The sequence below is a fragment of the Gracilinanus agilis genome, chromosome 3 (genome assembly GCF_016433145.1).
Source record: "Gracilinanus agilis isolate LMUSP501 chromosome 3, AgileGrace, whole genome shotgun sequence".
NCBI lineage: Eukaryota > Metazoa > Chordata > Mammalia > Didelphimorphia > Didelphidae > Gracilinanus > Gracilinanus agilis.
In genome coordinates, this window is record NC_058132.1 from 119,983,426 (window position 1) to 120,010,984 (window position 27,559).

Genomic DNA, 27,559 nt, shown 5'->3' on the forward strand with positions numbered 1-27,559 from the left:
AGGCCATTTTAATAGTATACACATGAGATAGATGGCCTGAATGAAAATGATAGCAATATTAGAGGAGAGAGGATGGGTTCTAATAAACATTAAGTGGTATCCAGTTTTATCCTGCAGGTCACATTTTCAAGAATCTAAGTAAATAAACATGAAGAAAGCTTTAGAAAAAAAGAACATTGATTACTTAGCTAATAAATATGCAAATTAAGTATTTTAAAAACATTTTCATGTATATGTAAGTGGTAGCTTTCAAATATTTTATAGTGGCTATATCTTTATAGATATGGGTGCTATAACCATTAAAAGCCAGTTTAACAAGTTTTTCTTAGAAATGCAAAGTACTATTTTATTTCCTTATTACAAAGTAAACTCATTATTGCTCACCTAAAAAAAGCTATCAGATCCACAGATATGTGAGAAAAATGTCTTCTGATTCACAGTAAGCCAAAATTCATGTGATTAAAAAAATTTGCACACATATAAATTTAACCCTTTCATTTTGTGCCCAAAACAAATAAGAAAAGTCTCTATTGACAAAATTTCATTTGGGGAGCATTAAAAGTGAATGGAAATAGAAAAAGAGTAAATATAAAGAGAAAAAATTCTAAGCCTGCAGTTGGAGAAGGCTATGTGTAGTGGAACAAAATTAGATCTATTTCTGTATATTTACTTGGAAAGGAATCCAAAGACTTTAACAGCATTTGTGTTCAAATGTTTACTTACATAATCGTACCAATCTCATATTGTGTAACTAATTTCTGTACCCTTGAACTACTATTCCCAGCATCCCACTCTCCTTACATTACATGCTGATGTAGGGAGGATATAAATTTTGTGTAGCCCCTCCTCTCGCACTCTTCTGGATTGCAAACTGCTAGAGCGGGGCTTTTAAACAGGCAGAGAGAGCTTGGTCACATGGTCTTATTTTGTTAATTACCTTTTTATTCCTTTACTTGTAGTGATTATTAATAAACTTTATAAAATATAACACTTGGAGTATTGGACATTAATTTCAATCCTACAATATATACAAAACAGTTGCAAGTATCTATAACTAATAAGAATGGTCTTCTGGGGCAGCTACAATAGTTATTAGATTTTCTTGAACTGCCACTTACTATCTTGAAGATACTGGGTCTCAATTTCCTTATCCATAAAATAAGAGGATGAAATGAGAAAATCTCTCAGGGCCCATCTGTCTCTAAATTTGTGCTCCTCTTATAAGAATCATTAATACTTGCCCTTATTTTTGTAACAAATATTTTATGCCATGCTAAAGGTAAAGTTTGAACTATTCTTAGAGAAAAAGGCCCCAGTGTATTTCAGGGCATTTTTTCTAATGAGTTCTTTGTACATAGCCCTAAATAACACACTTGTTCAATTTAAATGATTGGAATAAGTGGCCAGGTTTTTTCTTTCTCCTGTAAGGTAACAGTCCCATATTTTTTCACCATCAGAATAAGTTACAAATGTCATGCAAATATTTTACCCACACAGAAAATTAAACCTACCTAAAATTTTGTTTTATAACTTCATATATCCCTAATTCATTCTTCCCAACAACTTCATACTTCTCTACCTTTTGTAGTTGCCAGAATCCCTGTTGTTCTAGTTTTTTCAGACTAATAACTATAAAGTTATTGTCCATTTCTCTCTTTCTCCCTCCCCCATCCCTCCCTCTTTAAAATATATAAGCTCTAAATCCATACCATTAACATGTTCTGTCAGTTCTCTTGAATATTTCTCAAATTTACTCCTCACTCTCTATTTCCTATATCAGCAATCCCAATTTGAGTCTTTCTCCTAAGCAGAATAAACAAAATATAGATAGTTATGTTCTGAATTTGAGGATTTTGAAAAACAGAAAAATTTGTAATTTGGGAAGGGGAGAGAAAGATCTACTTAATTCCATGGCACCAGCGGTCTTAGTAACTTTGAATAGCCCTAAATGTTCCCAGATTTGGCAGGCTCCCTTCTCCCTTTCACCACTATTCATGCCCATCTGAAAATAGGCATATTTCTCCAAATGAACTATTTTGTCTAAATATGCATCTTTATTTACAAAGATATATAATCATATATATTGTTTGCTTGTGTTTCTTATGTCTAATTGTGTCTTCCTATTAAATTACAAGATTTTGTATGTGTGTGGGTGTACTAGAGTAGGGAATCATGGCTATCCTCAACTTCTTTTGTAATTTTTCACAGCACCCTAATAGAGTCATACTTCAACCTCTATATCTCTGTTTTAAAGAATTTTTAAATGTTATATTTTTACAGGTATCCGACATCCAAGCAAGAACAGTAATACTTACATGGTCACCTCCTTCCAGCAGCATTAATGGGGAAACTGAGGAAAATAATGTTCCAGAGCTATATGGTTATGAAATTCTGGTTTCAAATACTGGAAAGGAGGGAAAATACAAAAGTGTTTATGCGTAGGTATTTTTCATTTTTATTCTTTTTCCTCCACTTATATAAACTAATTTCTAACCATAAATTGGTTAGATAGGCCACATGGCATTATGGTAAAGACTTTGGAATCGGGAACATCTGGCTTCAAGTCTTGCCTTTGACACTTTCTGTATGATCATGGGTAAGTCACTTAACTTGTGCCGAAAAAAACTTTTCTAAAGTTCTAAGTTACAAAAAATTTACCACACTCTTTGCATTGATGTAACCACAGGTAAATAGAGAGCTCTCAAGGTATGGAATGCTTTTGAGATTTTTCCTCCATTAGCTTCATCTCGGGGGAGGGGGCATTTGATTTTAAGTCTGATGATCTACATTTATCTATAAATACAGTTCTTTTATTTCATCTGAGTATTACACTTATGATCAAATTTGGAAAACATATTGTAATTCTAAGTGCCAAATTTTAATGTGTATTGCATATCAGCTGGCCCTAGTTATAGTTGGTGTTCCTCATTGTAGGGAGATTGTTATGGATAATTCATAAACTTTGTTCAATTACTAGTCAGTCTCTGCTATTTGAAACAGATCTTTCAGTAGTTAATTATATGTTGCATTAGAAGCACATAGAGAGACATTAAGAACTGAATAACTGACATGGGTTGATGCGGATATGATTTGGGATGTAGACTCTAAACGACCACCCCAGCGCAATTATCAATAATATGGAAATAGGTCTTGATCAATGACACATGTAAAAACCAGTGGAAATGTGCATCGACTGCGGGTGGGGGGTAGGGGGAGAATAACATCAATCATGTAACCATGGAAATTTTTTCTAAAAATAAAAAAAAAAAAAAGAAGAACTCAATAACTGGTCCTACATCAGAGGGAAATAAGTTTTCTAGACCGGCTCCTTAATGATAGCTGGATAAAGAAGAAGAGTGAAACTTAGTAAAGCATCAGTCCCCTGGAACAATCTTATAAAATACCCATTTTCCACTCTATAGTGGCACTTTCTTGTTAGCTGACATTTTTTAAAGGCAGACAATAATTTATACCAGCTCTTTTCATGTAAAATAAAAATTCTTACTGTTCTGTTACTAATGTCTCCTATTTAGATATACAAGAGGACAGTCAATTCTTACCTGTATCTGCAATGCAGAAAGAACTTTAAGCTTTAAGTGGAGGTTGTTCCACTGTTAGTCCTTCTAGGGTATTTTTAGGATTCTACTCTTGATAGTCTTTATTTTTTGTGATTGACATTTCTTTAAATGGTTTTGTTTCTGTGAACCTAGTTTTATTTGGATCTGTTTTGTGCTTGTTCGAATATAGAAGTTGCTTCTCTGCCTACATTGGCTTCTGTCACAATTAGATGGCAACAGCATAAAGGAAGAACACAGAAGGCGGGGGAGGACAAAACTGAGTAAGATGAAAGGGAAGAAAATGAGACTAAGAATGTAAATTAAAAATAGGTCCTAGAGATTCCAGTTGAGAGGCTATGTGGCATAGGAATTAATTACAAAGCCAGGCATAAAATCATGAAGGCCTGGGTTTTATGTTTCACCTCTGACACTTACTGGTTATAAACCCTGGAATTAGCAGTCAGTCATCTCTTATGACTGTGATCCATATTGGTAGAGGGAGTTTCCTATACCTCTAATAGTCTAAATATCCAGCCACCCTCCCCTTAATCATTGTTGTACCATAATATGGCATTTCCATACTCACATTAGAAATGTTTTGATACAAACCACAGTAGAGAAATCACTGAGTTAGAAAGGAAAAGACATTGTCATTGAGAAGTTTTCCTTATTTAGTCATTCATAGACTTATAGAACTTAGGTCTGGAAAAGACCTTGGAAGTCATGTTGACCTTATCTTACAAGTGAAGAAACTGGTTCCATAGAAATGAACTTCTCTAAGGACACAGAGTAGAAGACAAAGTTTTGAACTCAGTTCCTCTGACCTCATTTCCAATGTTCTTTCCATTAGACCACAAGTTCCATTATTGTATTTCTTATGAAAAGAAGTATACTAATTTGAAATAGAGAAAGTCTGAATTTTGGAACATTCTGAAAACTTTGCATGTTTAGCTATATTTGTCATAATGAATGTTACTTGTCACTAATGCATTTGTATCTAATTGCTTAAAAGTAGCCTTTCTTGAACAAGCCAAACATAAACTTGTTCTACTCTACATAGTGAATCTGCATGTGAAACACTATCTTTGGAGTACATAAGTAAATTTCATCACAACTCATCTTAATTATCTAAATTCTAAGTAAGTCATGCAGATTTAATTATATGTATTAGACTCAGAAGGATATTTTTCTATATGGGTATTTTTTTAAAAACTAAAATATAATTGTAAGGCTATGCCCCAAAGTATTAAAGCGATGTTCATTTTTTTCCAGTGGAGAAGAAACAAGTGTCACTGTAAAGGACCTCAAGCCAGCAACAGATTATCATGCAAAGTGAGTCACTCTAATTAATTATTTTCTTCTAATGCAGCAAATAACATTTTGAAAAAAACTCCCAAAAAGGAGCCACATTTTAAATTTTCATTTTGGTGTGAAAATGTGACTGAAATGGAACATAGGCTTTTATATCTTCTGTTAGTAGAAAAGTTGAAAACTATTGTATTTTCATTGAAAAAGATCTTTTTAACTTTAGTATTCTAATAATGTGCAAATAAGCAATTTATAGGACACACCAGTCAACATGGAATCTGCCCCGTTTTACTCAAAATTTAATAATTATGGAAAAGGATTGTTATCTCCTGACATTTGTATAAAACTTAACTCTTCAACAAATGTCTTTTAAGTATGTTAAGGGGAATATTGTTAGGAAAAGAATCAAAGGACTCTTCTAGGTAAATTATTTATTTTACTATTTTAGAATACAAGCAGAGTGTCATTCCATAAAGGGAAACCCTTCAGAAGCTGAAAGTTTTACCACTCTGAGCTGTGAACCAGATATACCCAATCCACCAAGAATTGCCAACCGAACCAAAAACTCACTCACATTGCAATGGAAGGTAAGGACATTCTAAAAAAGTTTTTTTAGACAGAAAAATTGAGTGATTTCATTCAAAGAACTGAATTCTAATTGTTTGTTGAAGAGTCAAAATATAAAGATATCATATTTTTCTAGTTAGTGATACATATATGTATACATATTACTATTCCTCATTTTTCAATATGGTGTTTCTCATGCTTTTGTTAAATGCATATGAGTGTGAAACTAAGGCATTACCAGCAGTTGTCTACACAATACACATATGAAAATTAGGCAGAAAAAAAGAATAAAAATCTTTTCTATAATCTGTGAAAACTGTTTAGTTTATAAAAACCAAAGAACAATATTTCTTTGGTTTAGTTGCAAGTTATTTTTTCAGCCATGACCTCACAGAATCATAGATCTAGAGCTGGGAATGATTTCAGAAACCATTCAGTCCAACCACTTTGTTTTATAGATGAGAAAATTGAATCCAAGAGAGGCTTAGTGACTTCCCCAAAATTGCACAGGTAGTACATAAGGAAACTAGGATTTGAACTTAGGCCCTCTGATTTGAAATTCAGCACTATTTCTACAGTGCCATGCTATGTGCTGCCTGCATGCCCTAGATGGAAGCCACAAGTTATAGATCATTTGTTTTTATTGCTTTTTAAATTTTTGGCATTTCTAATTAAGAAAATATTAATTTCTAAGTTAATCATAGCATTAATCTGGCTATCCAAAGAAGTCTTTGATCACTGTCCTCTCTGTATATTTCAAAAACATTGTCACCCATATATTAAAGTTCCTGCAAGAGTGTCTTAAAGGTGTTTGATTGTGTTTATGGCCTGATTTATTTGACATGTTTCTGAGAGGTCTAGTTAATTATTATAGTTTTCATTTGTTGTGTCATGTTTTATTATTTATATGCATTCTATAAATTTAGCTCATTTGACTGATAAATATCTGCCCTGAGGCAAATAGTACATGTACTATTCCCAGGTTACAGAAAAGGAAACTAGCACTAAGATTGTACAGTGAATTAATGCATTCGTTAACTTAAAATTCTCAAGTTATCCATATTTGCTTAGAGGTAATGGGCATTCCTCTTTCCCCTGAGGGTACTGATAAATTGGTGAGGTATTTCTATGAGATTGGGAAACATGGAGGGGGGTGGAGGAAAGAAGGGGGTTGGGTGGGTGTGGGCGTGTGATGGAATTAATTTGCTAGTCTCACTCTTTTTAATATTATATTTGACCAGCATGATCAGAGAGTATCATATTATCATATAGTATAGTATAGTTTAGTTCATGGAATTTTCCAATTAAAGAAAAACTAAAATTATGTCTAGAGGCAGGCAGTATGTTGTAGAAAGAAGAAAGTCAGGATCCTGAGTTGTAGTCCAGGTCCTTCAAAGCCTTTCTGGGCCTTACTTTATCCATTTGTATAATGATTGATTGAATTAGGTGATCTTTAAAATCCCATTCCAAATTGAATATTCTTTGATTTGGAAGATTTATCATGTACATTATAACATCAATTTTACAAAAGCTCACAATAAGGAAGTTTTTTTCCCTAAACTTTATAAGCTACATTACAGGAAGCAGTCATTTATCCAGAAACTGCAGCCAATCTGAAAATAAGCCCAACAGATCTCTGAGCAGCCAAAACAGTTTTCATAACTCCAGTAAATTCCAAACCATAGGAGAGTCCCCCCAGGTTCCACTAAGTCTTTAAACTATTTTTATTTTAGATGCCTTTTCAGGGAGCTTCTTTATCTGATTGCCTAACTCATCAAGGATAAAAAAGCAACAAATTAGATGATCTAGCTTGTACAGCAGCTGCTAGAAGTCAGCATTATCAATGTCTGACAAAGGAGAGGAGATAGAAAAATTGTAAAAGACAAACACAAATTCAAAAATGGATAGCAGTTTTAAACCATTTATTATAAAAACTAACATATTTTGGTAACCCCAGATGGCATAAAGTGATAGCCAAAGAAATTGGAAAATAAGGGAATGTCCCTGGATTGGGGAATGACTAAACAATTTGTGGTATATGATAGTGATGGAATACTATTGTGTTATAAGGAATGATGAATCATTGGACTTCTATAAGATCTGGAAAGACCTACATGAACTGATGCAGAGTGAAATAAGCAGAACCAGGAGGAGAACCTTATACACAATAACTGAAGCATTGTGGGACAATCCAATGTGATTGACTTTGCTACTAAAAGCAAAGCAATACTCCAGGACAATTCTGAAGGACTTAGGAGAAAGAATACTATCCATGGCTAGCGAAAGAACTGTGCAAGTAGAAATGCAGAAAAAAAAACCACATGATTTATCACTTGTTTATATGGGTATATGATTTAGGGTTTTGGTTTTAAAAGATTACTCTATTACAAAAATGAATAATATGGAAATAGGTTTTGAGTAATAATGTATGTGTAACCCAGTAGAATTGCTTGTCACCTCCAGGAGGGAGGGAGGAAAGAAGGAAGGGAGACAACAAGAATCATGTAACCATGGGGGAAGATTTAAAAACAAAATTAAAAAAACAAAAAAGTGATAGCCAACATTTATATAGTATAAGATTTTCAAAATGCTTTCCACTGATTAACCTCAGTTGATTCTGTCAGCAACCCTATGAAAGAGGGGCTAAAATTATCATTAACTGCATTTTATAGATGAGGAAGCTGAGAATCAGAAAAGGGTAAAGTGCTTTTCAGCCCAAAGGTAAAGAGGTGGATTCAAACCCAGGTCTCATCTGATTTTGTTGGTTCCTTACTTTCTACCACACCACAATATTTTTCATCACTAAAGCCTAGCAACCTGTTATAGTCATTAGCAGTTCCTAATGCTATACCTCAGGCACCAGGAATAAGTTCAATTTTGTTCAAAATCCTCAGCCACAAATCTGTATTAGAAAGGTTTCCATTAAAATTGATTTTTAAGAAATAAGAATAGGTATGAAGTACATGCATATTATATATGAATAAACTCAGTGATGTCTAAAAAATGAAGTATTGAGTTATAGCTACACACACATCCTTTTTTTTTTTTTTACCCTTACCTTCCACCTTAGAATCAATACTGTGTATTGGTTCCAAGATAGAAGAGCGGTAATGGCTAGGCAATGGGGGTTAAGTGACTTCCCCAGGGTCACACAGCTGGACGTATCTGAGGCCAATTTTTAACCTAGGACCTCCCATCTCTAGGCATGGCTCTCAAACCATTGAGCCACCCAGCTGCCCACACACACATCTCTTTCAACAAAGACTACTTAGCATGCTTCAATGTATTTATGATAACAACTTTCATTATAATAAGCAGTTATTATTGAATTGCACTATAATGAAGATCACAGTTTAATGTCTGCTTTTTAGTTTTCCTGGCTCATCTTCTGAGAGGCATGCAGCTGTCACTCCTGGGCTGCTTTCATTTTATCTACACCAGTGAGTTTGCTGCTTATAATCTGACTGGGTCTAGGAAGTTAGATAACCAAGCTTGTGAGGATTTAATAATAAATGAAAGCAAGTCAGGTTTTAGTGCTGTAAAATACTAGATTGTATTACTGGAGCTTTTTGTTTTTGTTATTTTTATTTTAAATTTTTAGCACTCATTTTATTTTGAGTTCCAAATTCTCTCCAGCCTTGCACTCTCTCCTGCCCACTGAGAAGGCAAATTTGGTATATGCATTATTCATGAGGAGTCATGCAAAACATTTCTGTGTTAGCATTATGTCAAAATAAAACACACATACCCCCAAAAAAAAAAAAAAAGCCAAAGTAAAAAAACATGTACTATTTAGTCTGTACCCTTACCACTCCTGGGCCAAGGACGGTCCCTAGCCCGGATGAAAAAGGAGGAGGGTTGGGCGTGGGGCTAGCAACCCCACCCTGTAAAAACTACATCTGCTAAAGAAACTGCAACCTAAAGTAGGGGCAGCTGGGCTAGCTCAGTGGATTGAGAGCCAGGCCTAGAGACGAAAGGTCCTAAGTTCAAATCTGGGCTCAGACACTTCCCAGCTGGGCGACCCTGAGCGACTGTGTGACCCATTGCCTACTGGTTGTGGCCCTATGCTCCTAGAATGGAGTCCCAGGATAAAAAAAAAAAAAAAAAAAAAAAAAAAATTAGTCTGTACTCAGAGTTCATCAGTTCTCTCTCTGGAGGTAGAAAGCATTTTCCATCATGAGTTCTTTGAAGTTGTCTTGGATCATATTCACAGTTGATCATCACACAATATTGTTGTTGCTAAGCACTATGTCCTCCTGGTTATACTCACTTCACTTTGCATCAGTTCATGTAAGTCTAGGTTTTCCTGAAGTCATCCTGCTTGTCATTTCTTATAGCATAATAATACTCCTTTATAATCATCTCCCACAACTTGATTAGCATCCCCTTGATTTTCACTTCTTTGCCAACACAAAAAGAGCTGTTATATATTTTTGGGTTCAATAGATCCTGATTGGTCTCCCTGAATCGTGTGTATTTTTTCTACAATCTATATGCCACACAACCACATAATTGATATTTATTCCTAAGGTACAGTTCTATCCTTGTTAATTCTATAAAAAAGCTAAAAAAAATCTATAGTTTATCATTGACCTTAGGATAAAATAAAAATTCTCTTGCCATTTAAAACCTTTCATAATCTCACTTTAGCCTATTTTCCTAGATTGACTATACATTATTCTCTTATACATAATATACTATAGCCAAACTTACTCACTTTCTATTTCCTATATACAACATTATACCTCCCACCTCTATGCCTTTGCTTCCAAACCTTGTTTTCTTAATAATAGTAAACTTTTAAATAGTACTTTAAGGTTTGTCTAGCACAGACATGTATTATCTCACTTGATCCTCATAATAATCCTAGGAGGTAAATGTAATTGTTAACCACATTTTACAGATGAGGAGATGGTGGCTGAGAATGTTTAAAGAACTTGCCCAGGGTCACACAACTAATACATATCCAAGGTAGATTCTATAAGTCCTAACTCTCAAGTCCAATAATCTAAACGTTATGCTGCCTGCCTGGCTCTTCTTAAAAAAGTATCTAAAAGATCTTGTACTTCTTTGTTTTCTGTACATTTTCTGTCAGTAAAGGTCACAACACATGGCTCTGACAAATTCTTTATATTAGTATATCACAATACATTTTTGTTAAGGTTCTGATTTTTAATTATTCTCTATTTTAGGCACCTTGTGACAATGGTTCTAAAATCCAAAATTACCTTTTAGAATGGGATGAGGTAAGTTGATGCTAGTAATATTTTATTTCCTCAGACTAAAGTAAATAATGAGATTCCATGTTTTTAAAGCACAGTATATTGTAAACTTAGGCATCCAGTGAATAATATCATAACATGAAGTCCTATGTTCATATTATTCCAGTTTACTTTTCAAAGTAATTTGTACCATTTGGAGAATTTATTGGACTTTTTATGCAGTTTTGGTGCATAAAACCATGACTGCTTAAAATTTGCAACTCCCTCTGTACTACTACATTTTCTAAAGCCACCCTTCCATTGTAGCTGGCACACTTCTCTTGCAGTACAGCCCTTCTTGGCCTTGTTTAAAAAAAAAAAAAAGAAGAAGAAGCAGCAGCAGCAGCTTTAATCCTACCTTGGCAAAAAGAGTCTAGAAGTAGCAGCAGCAAAAGCATTGTCTAGAAGCTACCAAATACAAAGGATGGTAGATCTGAAGGCAAAGAGCCTTGATTAAAGCTATAGAGGTGAGAATGGGGCTGCAGAGTGGATTTTCTCAAGTACATCAGCTCATTTAAGCAGTTTTAATTTTCACTTTCACAGTAGTAATAACCAGCCATATCCTAGACCCCTGCAACTCTTCTGTTTCCCATTCTTAATTAGGTCACTTCATTTGACAAAGCTCAGGCTCACTGCCTCCAGCTTCCTTTGCAAAGCTTAAACTGCTCATCTCCCTAGTGAGAAGGCTCTACACTGAAGTGGAAACCATGGCCAGCTAGGCATAGCCCTTTCTTTACATATAACATGTGTTTTACTACCTTTTCCCTTCACTTTGTGTCTATAGAAGCACAAAAATTTTCTCCTTATAAATCTGAATATGTCATTTTGCTTGCTAGTAAAAATTTAGGCTTTTTTGTAATAGTATTTCATTGACATAATGAAACTAAGTTTATTGGTTTAAGTCAAGGATAGTCTTCTTATAATGACTTCACTACCATTTTTGGTATCTAAGGTACCAGTAACAACTGAACTGCAAAATTCTACTATATCTAGTTAGACCTAGGTGAGTGTGTACACACATATGCTTGTTTCTGCCTTTTTCGCTCTCTTTTATCAAAGTATTTTCTGTTCTTTTCATTCTGCTTTCTTTTATTTGCATGGTTTTGAATGTATTTTTGCATTTCTTTATAAGGGGCTATATAGTCTGACTTCAAAAAAATTTATACTGATTATCTCTTAATAGAAAAATACATCCATTTAAAAATTAAAACATAAGCCTCTGATAGATGATTGAAAGCCATATAATTGATATTTATCTAAATCTAGTAGATAAGAGGAGAAGCTTGTCATTATTTTTCTTTTCATGGTGTTGGACTTAAATCAGTTAAAATATTTTTAAAATTTATGCAACAAACCTCAGTGCTCCTTTGCCAGCTTAGCAATGACATGTGTAATGATTAGATAGGGTAATAGTTTCTTTTCATTAACTAGAACAGTTTTCTTAGCATCAAAATTTCCTCTATTATTTCTTCTTAACTAGGAAGAATTTTCTCCCACAAGGTTTCTTCATATATTTAGTTAAAGTCTTTCTATTACTACAAATGTAGAGCTTATTTTACTAAACTTATTGGTTTATATTCTCCTAAAGAACTTTAGCTTATGACTAGATGCCTTGATTTCCCCTCAAAGTAATATATACAAGTCTTCATTACTTTAGACCTATCAGATAATGAACTTTTCAAGTAACTGTTTGCTTTCCTGTGAGACTTGTATGTATCTTTTATTAAAAACACATTTGATTTGTAGTGTCTTACTAACTACCCAGTAAGCTTTCATTAATATTGTTGATTTGTATTTTTGTAATAATGTGCAAAATATAAAATTCACTCCCTTCATTTTAGGGGAAAGGAAATGGAGAATTTTGCCAGTGTTACTTTGGCCAACAGAAGCAATTTAGGATTACTAAATTATCACCAGCAATGGGTTGCAAATTTAGACTAGCAGCCAAAAATGACAAGGGTACAAGGTGAGTCTGTAAACTAATATAGAATATTACCTTTCCGTTTTCCACAGTGCAAATTATCTGGAGCAAATCCTGCTTCCAAACTTCCAGTAATGACAAAATGGCTCTTGCTTGAGTAAACAAAAACATATTTTGGCAACAAAGTACTTATACTTAATAAAGTTCTCTTCCCAATCCCCACTCCCCAACTAGCCCCAAAGTTGTGATGTATCACCAACCCTCTTATGATGAGTCTTTCCAGATTTAAATAGGCTACTCATTTGTTGCCAGGCCAGTATTTGAGGCCCTCCTATCTAGACCAAGAACCTGGTAATGCTTGCCCTTATTTAACATGGCTTTAAGGACCAAGAGGTTGCTTCCATTCCTAGTGAGGCATTAGAAATAAAATAAACTTGGTAGGGGGAGGGCAGCTAGGTAGCTCAGTGAATTGAAAACCAGGCCTAGGCCTAGAGATGAGAGGTCATGAGGTGAAATCTGGCCTTATACCCTGCCTAGCTGTGTGACCCTGGACAAGGCATTTAGCCCCCATTCCCCAGCCCTTCCTGCTCTTCTGCCTAGGAACCAATATACTTATTGATACTAAGACAGAAGGTAAGGATTTTTTTAAAAAGAATAAAACAAATGGAGGTCCCAAAGTAACACTAAAATAAATTTTAGACACCTAAATAGATTATCTAATTTGCCTCTGATTAGTAGAAATGGTTCATAGTTGACTCACGACTTCACTTCAATGATTGATAATTTATTTTTATTTTTTTTTTTAACCCTTGTACTTCGGTGTATTGTCTCATAGGTGGAAGTTTGGTAAGGGTGGGCAATGGGGGTCAAGTGACTTGCCCAGGGTCACCCAGCTGGGAAGTGGCTGAGGCCTGGTTTGAACCTAGGACCTCCCGTCTCTAGGCCTGACTCTCACTCCACTGAGCTACCCATCTGCCCTGATAATTTATTTTTCAGAAATTATATAGATGGAATTACTTGAATGTACCCTGAAAATAGGAAAATTCTCTAAAATTATTAGGTGACGTCAGTATCATATAGGTCTACAACTACTCCAAAGGTTATATCTTTAAAATATTTTACTTAGTTGGAGCTGTGAAAGTGATGAATATTTTTTATATTTTTTTCCAGATTTAAAATAACCAGGGTTGTTGGGATAGCACTTGGGAGGACACAAAATGGGCTTTGCATAGAAGGTGGTGATTGGGTTGAATCTTAAAGGAAATAAAAGGCAAAAAAAAGGGGGAGGGGGCAGTGCATTCCATATATTGAATACAGCCAGCACAAAGACAGAGCTGGAAGATAAAATGATGCGTTATGAAAAGCATGAATAAAAGGATATTATTAATGTTTACATTTAGCAGATGATTACTTTCAAATCTAAGGTATTATTACTACTATACTCATCTGTCATCATCATTAATCCTTAAGCTACATAAAAATGTTTCAAGTTCCTTCCATTCAATATGAATATTTTTTTGTTTATAATAGTGGCTTTAGTGAAGAAGTCTTATATCACACATCAGGCAGTGCACCTTCCATGCCAGCAAGTCCCACACTTGTTAAAGCTGGAGTTACTTGGTTGTCCTTACAGTGGAGTAAGCCCTCAGGAACACCATCAGATGAAGGAATCTCATATATTTTAGAGATGGAAGAAGAGACATCAGTAAGTGTTACTATATGTTTTTAAATATTTGAAATTACTTTTATTTTTTAGCACACAGTAGTATCTAAATACAGTACATTTGACTTGGACACTAAACAGCTAGATCTGGTGCATAATTTTAAAAAAATTAAATTTATTTCTTAGCCATTTCTTCAGCCCAGCCACAAATCCCATTGACATTTATGTGGTTTGAGGTTTCGTGCATCTGTATCTTACTTTTGTTTTACAGTGATGGGAACAGGAGATGAGCTGACCATCAAACTGTGTATATCATAATATGATGTTATTTATCCACTTGAATTTTTGTATCGATTGTTTCAAATGTTTTTTTTGAGTGGTTCTAAATCCCACTTGGGAACCTCTAGTGTTTTTAGAGCTTGAGATGTATACAATCAGCATAATGTCATCCAAAAAAAAAAAAAAAGAAAAGAAAAGAAATATCTAGAGGACCATACCATCAGTAGGTAATACTTTATTTATCCTTTACACTTGCCACCATATATGATACTAGTAAACACCTTTGGCAATAGTGTGACTCCTTGTTTTATACCTGATTTGATGTTAATAATGATTGAATCTTGTTTGACACTGTTCCCTTACCTATCATATTTCTCCTTTTAGCAAGGACTTTTTGTTGACTAAGATTGTGGTTTTGTAAGAAATGGTGATAGTCTGTGTTGTATCTGTTTCTTTATCCATTTCCTGATTTGAGGCATCAGGGGCTTATGCAGATGAGTCACATTGGAGCTGTTTAAATCACATGAATGATATCTTTTCATCTTTTTCCTTTTTAAAGTTGATTTTGATGTTTCCATTAATGCGTTTAGTCAGCTAACTTGGAATGGCTCACATCAGTAACTTGTTTCTAAAATACTGTTGGTTTCATTTTTTTAATGATTAAGTGCTTGCCAGCTTTAATGCCTCCAAATTGTCCTTGAAAGTATTTGTGTTTGTAGATATGAAGCTTTTATTTAATCTATAAAACTTCGACCTCCTTGATTTCTAAATCCTGAGCCATTATTGACATCATTACTTATTAAGGTATTTCTTGAATAAGTTTAGAAGCTTTTATTGACTTTGTAGAACTTTTGTAATTTTCAGTTCTCTTCAACAAATATTGGTACGTAAGTGTTTGTGATGCTCCTCTGATTCTTACCTGAGTAAGCTATAAGCTCTAAACCATGTGTTCCAACATCTTTTAACCATCCTTTACCCACTTTTACAACTGTTAACCAAGTATCTAAGTATATGTTAGCTTGGTGTGAATGATCTTACCCAATTCTGTATAGAATTTTACTCCCTCTTCATCCTCTGTAGCAGACATTGACACACAATCTATAATTTTACTTTCACTGAACTTTATTTTGCATCATAAGTACCGAAGTATAAGATGACCCAACATTCCATTAAAAGAATGGGCACATGATAAAACTGTGGGCACATGATAAAACTGATCCTACCAGTTCCTTTGTTGGGCCTAAAAGAAAATGTAAACTGCTGTCTGGAGTAAACCATGAGGATATCAATATTTATGTGATTCACTTGTTTCAAAAATGTCATTTTTGTCATTGGAATATAATCTTACATTGAGTGCCCATAGTTAAATTTATGTTTATAGATAGCTTAAAAACTGCAATTCTTAAACCACCTCTTTTTTTCTCTTTCCTCTCGCCCTTCCCTCATCATTCTACCATGACATTTGCAGAAGTAGAAACAGGCTGTAGAATTGAGGACTCTTTTGTGTTTTTCTTCCTCTCATTGGTTGCTGTGGCCAAAGAATTCCTTACCTAGTGGCCAGATACTGTTGATGATTATCTGTATATTTAGCTAAGTTAGTTTTGGGGCAAGAAACTAAGTCTGTCATGGAGACCATACTCAATTCCTTTCTAGATTGAAAGAATCTTCTAGAGTTTACTCTCAATTGGGAAGAACTTTTGAGAGCACAAATTCCCTTTCACACCAAAATAGGACTTTGTAGCAGTAGTGATGGTAGGTATTTAGAAAAAAAAATGTCACTTTTTTAAATGCACACTCTAAAAGATCCTTCCAGGTAACACCAATTAGATTTTAAGAACTATCTCAGTTAATATAAGTTTCTATTTGGCTCTTATTCTTCTCATCCTAATTCATTCCTCTCGAAGCACAGATCTTCTCTTTATGACCTGCTTTACTAATTAAGTGGGCTTTCCCCTGTCTTTTCTACTCCCTCCCCTAGGATTGAAAAACTAGTCCAATCTGTTAAAAAGTTTAATTTTAAACAAAGTTTAAACTTGTACTTCTGGATATTTAAAAGATAAAAAAAAAACTAATAATAATAGGTCCTTTTCTATTATTTTCCATTCTCCCTCTTTCCACTATTAAAAAGCAATGTGTGTATATGTGTATGTATGTTAACTTTATCTTTTAACAGGGATATGGTTTCAAGCCTAAATATGATGGAGAGGATCTTGCCTACACAGTGAAAAATCTTAGACGCAGTACAAAGTACAAGTTTAAGGTAAGATTTACAAAAGCCTTAAAGTAAGATTTTTTTCTTTTTTTCCATTTTTTAAAAATTTATTTCAATTAAATAATTTTTATTTTAAATTTTAACTTTTGTACTTAATATTTAACACAATATTAGTTATTATTCAATAATATCCATTAATATGGTTAATATTAGTAATATTTTCATGTATATCACGTACTGTTCTTTCACTCTTAGCTGTGTAAAACAGCTAATCTGAAACATTTTCTATTAGAATCACCTTAAATTCTTATTTCATGCTTTACTGGCACCCTATTCTCACAGATGGGCTTCTCCAAAAGACACTTCAGGGCTGATGCCTAATGATTACATTATAATAGTATCATGGACTAGCAAGGCTTTTGTTTTACTAATTTTACAATTCAGTAGAATGCAACTGTCTGGCAGTTACTATGCAGCTAGCAGTTTTCTTTTTCCTCTTCAAAAGATAATACATAGCAGATGTCCTTTCTGAGAGAAAAGATTAGAGCACTCCTGGTTGACATTGCATGCTTTTAAAATGTTTGTTTTACTTTCAAATTTGATCATTTGGGAGCTGATTGTTCCATGCTGTCAATTGTACAAGCCCTTTGTTTTTCATCTTTCTAGCTTTTACTGTAGACAGTCTGGTAATTTTTTCCATCATTGATACCGTTGATAAATCATCATCATTTTAATAGTGGGGATAAGAATCTTAGTAGGATTTTAAAATAAAAAGTAAACATGAGGTTTAGGGTTTACCCTTTGGATTTAATTTGGGTGTGTAACCTCTCAGTTCCCCATGACTAGATAAGAAACTATTGATTATCTTTGTTTATTTTGGTGTAGAGCAATATTGTGTATCTTATACATTAAACAGTGAATGAGAATTCTGATTAATTTCATAGCTGTGGTGCCTGGCACAGTGTCATACATTTGTGGTTATTTTAATTATTCTTTCATAATTCAATTTAATAATAGCTTATCTGATATTAGCAACTTGTAAGCAATAAATCACATCCCTGTTAATATGGTAGTAGAGGTCATTTGTCTTAATTAAAAGACTTAACCCCTGTATAGATAAGTGTGATCATTTTGGGACACAGATTTGTGGATATAAGTTTTAATGTTTTTAAAATAATATTTGTTTTTAACATCTTGAAATATGTAATTTTCTCTTTTTACCAAGTAAAAGTTCATTCTTTAACATTTAACATTTCTAGTTTAAAAATCCATTACCTATTTCTGTAGTCATTTGCTGAAACACTATCACATTTACTAATATAAGCATAAATGAGCTTTATAGCAAATCTTTTTGTCTCTTGTCAACTCCATTTCTTGTAGTTATATTTTATTCATAATTTAAGCTTTATAGATTGTCCCTGAGTAGATTAGTATTCATCGTGTAGGTATGCAAGTTAAAAATAGAAATACATTTTCAAGTATTGTAAGCCAGAGGCATGATTGAAGAAAACAAAGCCATTAGTTAGGTTTTTTAACTGAGCTCTTTCAGTTTTCAAACATAAACAGTTGGTAAGTAAAAAATGGTGTAAATACATCAAAGAAGTCCCAAACCTACATAAACTAATAAACCAACAACAACAATAGAGCTAAGACCATCTCATAGGTTCAATACAGTTTGCCTAAAGAATGACTTGATTTGATAGGAAAGACAAATAATTCTATTTTTAATCTTATTAAAGCATCAAAATTATGATTTTAGTGGATCATAGAGTCTTTATAATCTAGAGGAATCTTCTCATCCTAATTCATTCCTCTCGAAGCACAGATCTTCTCTTTATGACCTGCTTTACTAATTAAGTGGGCTTTCCCCTTTCTTTTCTACTCCCTCCCCTAGGATTGAAAAACTGGTCCAATCTCTTAAAAAGTTTAATTTTAAACAAAGTTTAAACTTGTTCTTCTGGATATTTAAAAAATTAAAAAAACTAATAATAATAGGTCCTTTTCTATTATTCTCCATTCTCCTTTCTGTCCTGATCTACCCTTCCAGCTTTATCACATCCCTAGACTCTTACTTGAATCTTCTATTTCAGTCAATCCAGACTAAGAATAATCCATAATGATATGTGGTAAACACAACTTATTCCTTTTTAACTCTTCTATAAAGTCTTTTTTTTTAAAACCCTTAACTTCTGTGTATTGGCTCCTAGGTGGGCAATAGGGGTCAAGTGACCTGTCCAGGGTCACACAGCTGGAAAGTGTCTGAGGCTGGATCTGAACTCAGGACTTCCCATCTCTAGTCCTGACTCTCAATCCACTGAGCTACCCAACTGTCCCCTTATAAAGTCTTGATCTCTGCTTTTTCTAAGTTCTTCCTACAGATTGTCTGTGCCACTCATTTGACACCAAAAACTGCCTATTAGTTATTTTTTGATACTTAATAGCTTGAATAGCCAATTAGATTAGGTTACTTCTTGAAGCATTCCTATCTCTTACAGCCATTTCCTCATAATACATAACAAGGTGCTTTATCTATGATAAGTATTCAAGGAATGTTTCTTGTTCAGCATTGTTATTAAGATTAATAAGCCCTCTCAGGACTCAAAAAGTTTAACCAAAATATAAATAATAAAGAAGTTAAGAAGATGAATAGAGGCTTAGATAAATTGAATATGAGAGGTATCTGAAGAGCCCCCACATACCTTTATGAGGTTAGTAATAGATCTAAACCTGAGCATACACATTATCCAAACATTGTTTCTGATGGGACAACAATGGTTTAGAGAGCATAAATATTCTGTAGAAGTCTTACTTTAACATTCTATGGAGGTAATTCTACAATCCTGAGAGTTTGTGGTACTGGAACATTGAATATGAACAAGCTGGAAAGACTTGGTTTTGGAAAAACTATGACCCTGGCAACAGATTGTGTCTGCTGCTAAGGACCAATCTGGCTAAATATATAGCAAATGGGTTAAAGTGATCAAATTAAATGCTAATAGGAATTTGGAGAAATAGGCCTAATATTACACAGAGCAGCTGTGAATTTTTTATAAACCCTTACCTAACGTCTTAGAATCAACACTATGTATTGGTTCCAAGGCAGAAGAGTGGCAAGGGCTAGGCAATGGGGGTGAAGTGACTTGCAAAGGGTCACATAGCTAGGAAGTGTCTGAGGTCAGATTTGAACCCAACACCTCCCATCTCTAGACCCGACTCTCAATCCACTTAACTCCCTAGCTGCCCCCAATGTGGATTTTTTTTTAAAAGAAAATAAGATGGAACCATATATTAAGAACTGTTAAACTGTTTGTGCTTATTGACCTAGGGATCCTATTATTATAATTAGGCCCTAAGGGCACTATTGAGAGTGTAAAAAGCAGTGTTTGTGTGAAAATGTTTGTGGAAGCGTTGTTTGTAATGACAAAAAAACAAAAACAATAATGGGAGAAGTGGCTGAATATTTGAAATGTGATATTTGAATGTAATGGATTGTAATATGTTATTAGAAATGACAAATATTATCAATAAAATGAACTATGTGAAGAGATGAAAAGAGAATAAGAATAATACATACATTAAAAAAAATAAGCCACAAAGTCAAGAGAAAAAAGTATCAAAATAAATCCAAAAGGAACTCAAAACAGATGTTTATATTATTACACATGCATAATTTACATATTTTTTAACAAATTGCAAACAACATGGAGTTTTCTGTGTTAATGAAATTACAGGTCTAGTCACTATCCCTATCCCCTATTACTCTTTATGGCTATTGCCTGAAGAAGGAATTTTGCTCTGAGAAGAGATAACCAGAAATGGGGTTTGTTGACTTAAAAGCAAAATTAAGAGGAACTTCATTTAAATTATCTGTTATTATTTTAGATTTTCTTAACACTAAAAACTTATTTGTAGGTCTTAGGCAGGGTAGTAAATTAAACTCACGTTTACTTTTTGATTGTTAAGGCTACTAAGGAGAATAATTTTGAACTCTTTAGTTTGAATGCTATTTGGAGAGACTAAAGATTTATTGAGGAAAAAGGTTTCTAAATTAAACAAGTAAACCATTATTACAAGAACAACTACCATCCTATCACCTACAAGTGTTCCTGTTGACCCTCACTGTTTATGCACATGTCAGGGTCAGAATACTAGAAGGAATTATCCAACAATGTCTTGTTAACAGTCTCCATGTTAAAAGAATATGCCTGTGCTGGATTTATATATTACTTTTGTATGTTTTTTGTCATAGGTTATTGCTTATAATTCAGAAGGTAAAAGCAATCCCAGTGAGATAGTAGAATTTACTACTTGCCCAGATAAACCTGGAGTACCTTTAAAGCCTTCAGTTAAAGGAAAGATCCATTCACAGAATTTTAAAATAACTTGGGGTAAGAGATTTTCCTTTTCATATTAATACAAATTCTTTAGAGATCTTTATATAAAGTGATTTAGCCAGGCCAGGCTAAGTTTATGCTATTTTTTAATTAGTAAAATAAATTTTATCAAGTGAAATATTTTGCTCTTTGTTATTCTTTGCTGAATACCAATTTTTATTATTTTGTTTTTTAACAGATCCACCAAAAGACAACGGAGGAGCATCTATAAATAAGTATGTTGTAGAAATGTCAGAAGGCTCAAATGGTAAGAACTATATTAATTAAGTCAGTCAACAAGCATTTTATTATGCACTTACCATGTACCAAGGTCTATGCTAAGGACCTAAGCAGGAAGTCCTGGTTTCAAATCTGGCCTCAGACACTTCCCAGCTGTGTGGCTCTGGGCAAGTCACTTAATCCCCATTGCCTACCCTTACCACTCTTCTGCATTGGAACCAATACATAGTACTGATTCTGAGATGGAAGGTATTGGGGGGGGAGGGGGTTAAGCTTATACTCTGATATAGGAGACAGTATATAAATAACTAATACATACAAAATATATGCAGAGTAGTTGAAAACATTCCAAAAAGGAAAGGGGTTAGTTGCTTATGAGACCAGTAAAATCATCTTGCAGGAAGTGGGATTTGAGCTGAATCTTTTAAGAAAGCCCAGGAAAGTAGAAGATATAGCCAATGTAAAGTCATGAAAATAGATTCATATTCAAGGCACTACAAATAAGCCACTCTAGCAGAATCTTGAGCATATAAAGGGGACCTAAGTATGGAAAGACTTAGGATATGAAGGGCCTTTAAATGCAGAACTTTTTATTTGATTCTAAAGAGAATAGAGTTACTATAGAACATTGAATAGGAGTATGACACAATAAAATTTAAATAAACCACACATAAAGCATAATGAATTGAGGAGACATTTGAGGTCTGAACATGTATTAGAAAGCTATTACAGGCATCTAGGGCCTTATCACCTGGACTAGAGTAGCGACTGCATGAGTAGAAAGAAGGGGACATATGCAAGAAATGCAAAAGTAAAAGCAACAGATTAAATATGTTGAACAAATAAGACTTAAGGAGTCAAGGATATTATCAAGCTTATAGTCTAGATGACTAGAGGGATGGTGGTTCTTTCAATTAGGGAAGTTGGGCAGAGTGGTATGTGCGGAGAAAGATTATTAGTTCAGGTTTAGACATATTAAGTTTGAAATATCTATGGTATTAGCCATTTCAGGATATCTAAAAAGGCAGTTGGATATGACTATAATTCAACAGACTAGAGCCAGAACTAGTAATCATCTTCATAGAGATGGTGGTTGAAGCCATAGAAGTTGAAGAGATCACTAGCATAGTAAAAAAGCATATGACAGACCCTTGGAGACACCCACAGTTAGTGTGCAAGACATGGATGGAGAACTAGGAAAGGAGATTGAGAAAAAGCAGATAGAAGAGCCAAGAAAAAACAATGTTAACAAAAACCTAGAAAAGAAAGGGTATCCAGGAGGAAAATATTATCAACTACTGCAGAAAAGTCATGATGGGTAAAGATTAAGAAAGTACTATTAGATTTGGCAAAAGAGATAATTGGTAACAGTTGAGAGAGAGCAGTTTCAGTTGAATGATGTTAGAAGCCAGATTCCAAAAGGTTTTGAAGATAGCAAAAGGAGAGAAAATGGAGGCACCCATTGTTGAGTACTTTCTTGAGGACTTGAGCCACAAACGAGAGAGAGAGAGAATTATAGCTAGTTTCAAATCAGATGAGCTTTTTAAGAATGAGACATGGGTAAAAAGAGGACTCAGTAGATAAGGAGAAATTGGATATAGGAGATTCTGGGGGCCATTTACTAGAAAAATCCAGAGTCAGTGGAATCAGGGTTTCATGTAGAAGGATTTGCCTTCGCAAGAAGGGTTACCTCTTTAAAGTCTAAGAGTAGATAATGGAGAGAATGATAAATAATGTGAAATGAAGAAGTATTAGCAAATGATTTTTTTTCTCAAAGTATGCAATCTCAGAGAGTAGAGGGAGAGATGCCATAGGAGGCTTAAGGAGAACCAAAAAAGTTCAGAATAGCCACTGAGAAGGGTGGAATGGTAAATCAGAATAGAGAGGAATATTTTGCCCTACTTCATTTAGGCCCAGTCAGCCTGATTTCCAATTTTTCTCTGGCCCTAATCAGCACATGAAGAAGGTAAATGTTGGGAATAATGCAAAGTTGGGACCTGGGTAAAGTGTTTTTGGTAATATAACAAGGGTCTGTAAAGTTGAATTGATTCACCATGAGACTAAGATGGGGAAGAGAAGAGACTATAGCTAGGGCAAAGGTGATTGCCTAGAGGTCTAGGGGGTTATAAAGATTGTGATCAATTAGAGAAATTTCAGGGTTCATAAACATAAAAACAGCAAACTTGGATGATTGCTGGGTCAGGAGTGTAGCTATGTACACAGTGCATAGCTAAAGTAGAGGAAAATAGTAAGTAAGGTATTGAGTAGATTGAAGAACTGAAAAGTTAGGCAGTGCCAATGAATATGTTGAAGACCCCCTAATACTAAAGTCATGTCCTGCCATAAGGATGAGGGAAAAACAATGGGCCAAGCACTGAACTCATTAAAGGAGTAATGAGATGTCCCAGTGGTATATAACAACTACTAGGTTCATGACTGATAAATTTACATAGCATAATTCACAAAGAAGTGAAATTGCTCAGTGAAAGGAGTCAAAGAGGAGTTTGGAAATGATAATGTAAAATATATTCCAGCTTTCACACCACAATCAATGAGTCAAAAGGTAACAAGAGAACATATACTCCATGCTGAAAAGGGTGATAGGGGAAGTCATAGTGTAATGGAGTCATGTCTCTCATAAAGGACCAAAAATTTAAAAGAATAAGATAGACATTTAAGATGGAGAAAAAAATTTAAAAAGCAGGCAAATAAGAGTCAAGATGGTAGAACATCAGGAAGCAGTGCAGCTAGAAGTTTTCCCCTTCCCCTGAAATTCCTCCAAACATCTGAAATCAGACCTAATCCTAATGAGGAAATTCAAGAAAAAGTAACATGTCATTTTTCCAGACCAGGTCTATATAAGGAGATAGATGGAGAAATTTATGGACACTGAGGAGAGAGAGGGCTGCAGAGCACACTGTATATGGAGCACACTAGGAGAGGCTATAAATTGGTACAAGGGTTTCACATTCATAATCATGGGGACAGTGCAAAACTGGCAGGTTCCTTGTCCACTACTCAGTTCTGGATCACATATGCAGAGTAGACTGATAGAGGGACCTGCCCTCTTCACCCCCACCCTCATCACCCCCATCTCTTGATCGCAAGCCCTAGGCAAAATACCTAGAGAGAAGCAAGTTTTCAAAAGCAAACTTGTGACTCAGACCCCAGGTTCAGAGCAGGATTTTTGTTCTAGGCTTTAGATCTACCCACAAAGGACAAGATTCACAGGCCAACAAGAAGCCTGCATTCTGCACTCTGAAGCAACAAAGCTTTCCAACTAATTGATACGGACTTGGTCCAGCAGCAGGTTATTCTACAAACTCAGATCTTTGATTTGCAAAATCTCTGGGGTTTTTTTTTTCCTGTTCCCAAATGTTACATTGGTATTTTATTTCTTAAGTTCAAGAACAGGCAATTAAGTAAAGGTGGGGGAACAACATTGGGAACAAATAGTCAAAGATGGACCCCTAAGACAGGGAGGAGGGAAGAAAGGACCCTAGACAGGAAGACATATCTCTTATCTAAGTCCACTCTAGGTAGGGTTGATACTGATTTCTGAGCTTTTTCTAGGGCACACAATGAAACACAGGATAAGAGGAAGTCAAGGAACTTTGATCAGACTGGTTTGCAGAGCTCAGACCAGAGGAATAACAATCAGACTTTGCCCTATATCAGACCATTTTGGTAGCACTGAAAGCTTACAGATAGTGAGTCTAAACTGGCCATGAGATCATGTAACAGCACTCATTACTCTAAGAAAACTACAACAGGAACAGGCCAGACTTTCTCTCCAGAAGTGCATAGGACTTGGTCCTAAAATCAAGTCTGAATTTAGGAAGTAGGCTGGAAGAATGAGCAGACAAAAACAGAATACTACCATAAAGAGATGCAGTGACAAGGAAACCCTAGACACAAACCCAGAAAGAAAAAAAAAAGAATGACTTAAAAAATTCTATGAGCAAAGCCTCAAAGAAGAGCATAACTTGAACAAAAATTAAATTAGAATTCCTGGAAGAGATGAAGCAAAAGTTGAAAAAAGTTTTTAAAATGGTTTTGTTAATAAAGTAAGAATGCCAGAGAGGAAAAAATGTAAAGAAATTAGAACTATAGAAGAAAAAATGGAAAGGGTATTAACAGCTTGGCATAGGAGGTTCAAAACTTTGCCTAAGCAAAAAAAAAAAAAAAAAAAAAAAAAAAACCCTGAAAATAGTAATAGATCAGATAGAAGTCAGTGACTTCTATGATATGAGCCAACAAACAGTATTAAAACAAAGTCAGAACACTGAAAAAAAAAATAGAAGAAAATTAAAGGTGTCTCTTAGCAGAAATGACCTGTAAAAAAAAAAGATTAAAGGAAAAAACTTAAGAATCATTGCACTACTGAACACCATAACAAAAGTCTAGAAATCACTTCAAAAAATCTTAAAACTGCCCAATTCTCTTAGAACTAGAGGATAAAGTGGAAATATAAGTAATCCACTTGTTACTTGTTATTGTGAAAGAATCCCCAAAAATGAAAACAGAAACATGATGGCCAAAATCCAGAGTTTCCAAGTCAAAGAAAAAAATACCATAAAGAGCCAAAAAGAAAGAATTTGTACATACTGAAGAACCACAATCAGGATCACAAACAATTTAGCATCATTCTAAAGAGGATCAAAGCTTGGAATACCATATTCTAGAAGGCAAAGGATATAGACGTATCCAAGAATTAATTACCCAGCAAAACAATATGATGGTACAGGTAGGAAATGAATCTTTAATGAAACAGAGGACTTCCAAAACATGCCTGATGAAAAGACCAGAGCTACAGAGAAACTGAAATTCAAACACAGGAATGAAGAGAAACATAAAAAGGTAAAAACAAATGAACAATGATAAAGGACTAAACAAAGATAAATTGCATATATTCAAATATGGGGAGATGATAGCATATGCCCCTTCTCAACCGATATCATAATCAAGGTTCATAGAGGGAGTCTTAATTAGACAAGACAAATTTGGTTCTGTTGTGTCTTGATGATCTTTTAAAAAAAGAATGGAGGGGGCAGCTGGGTGGCTCAGTGAATTGAGAGCCAGGCCTAGAGACAGGAGGTCCTGGGTTCAAATCTTGCCTTAGATACTTTGTAGCTGTGTGAACCTGGGCAAGTTACTTAACTCCTATTGCCTAGCCCTTATCGCTCTTCTGCCTTGGAACCATATATAATAGTGATTCTAAGATGGGAGGTAAGGATTTAAAAAAAGAAAGAAAAATGGAAAGGGAGGGGAAGGGGACTACATTGTGGAGGTAGGAGGAAAAGGGGAAAAGGTAGAGATAAATGGTTAAGGGAAATTATCTCACATGATGAAGTTCTCAAGCAAATATCTGGGGGCAGAAACTTGAAGTTCACTATCATTTGAACTAGTGAAAAGAAGAATACACATAGAAATACATTTCACTGAACAGGGAAATATAGAGAAAGAGGAAGAGAAAGGGGAATTAGTGGGAGGGTAGATAAAATATAATTTTAAGCAATTATAGAAGAAGCATTCCCAAGAACACAAATGCTTTTGCAAGTTCTCCATTTTGCCCTTTGGCAATAATAGTACTTTCCAATCATTCATTGTTTCTGAAAGTGCCTCCTCATCTCCAGGAGGTGATGGTAGCTCGTTCTAACCTGGAAACATTCCTAATACTGTACATCTCTTGTCTGAGACTCAGGCTGGCTAAGATCAGAAAGACTTATTACCCAGGCTGGCAGCAGGGTGATAAACTTCTTCTTAGCCATGGTAACTCTTGAAGACCATCTTCTGAGATATTTTTTTTAATCTGGCTCTTTACAGACTTTCTTGGTGGAGGAAGTACCACAGCAACAAAAGATGTTATTGAGTGACTGCCTATGTGTAAAAGCAAGTTTGTCTTTTAAATAGGCTGAACTCACATTATTGGCTTCTCTTCTATTTATTTATCTATAATGTTATTACTGGATCAGTAAACACATTTAAAATGCTTAATTAAAAGCAAATCATCTGTCTTTGCCAGAGGCTATACAAAGTAACAGATATTGTGCATCAGCAGATCTCACAAATTTGTCTTGGAAACTGTAAATAGAGAAAATTAGATCATTTCCAGGAAACTCTAAATAGGCTTAGAATTGTTCTGACAAATTACACAAATGCTCGTTTTAATGAAGTG

The 27,559-nt window shown here is 34.6% G+C and overlaps 1 protein-coding gene across 1 annotated transcript in view; it reads left to right on the forward strand.

Moving 5' to 3' along the window:
* FNDC3A (fibronectin type III domain containing 3A) overlaps positions 1-27,559 on the forward strand; it is a 169,044-nt gene that overhangs the window by 117,150 nt on the left and 24,335 nt on the right. The window contains exons 9-17 of the mRNA XM_044668236.1: positions 2,281-2,438; positions 4,830-4,889; positions 5,314-5,452; positions 10,625-10,678; positions 12,535-12,659; positions 14,145-14,319; positions 16,730-16,816; positions 21,018-21,156; positions 21,341-21,409. Coding sequence (XP_044524171.1) covers positions 2,281-2,438; positions 4,830-4,889; positions 5,314-5,452; positions 10,625-10,678; positions 12,535-12,659; positions 14,145-14,319; positions 16,730-16,816; positions 21,018-21,156; positions 21,341-21,409 — 1,006 coding nt within the window. The remainder of the gene's footprint in view (positions 1-2,280; positions 2,439-4,829; positions 4,890-5,313; positions 5,453-10,624; positions 10,679-12,534; positions 12,660-14,144; positions 14,320-16,729; positions 16,817-21,017; positions 21,157-21,340; positions 21,410-27,559) is intronic.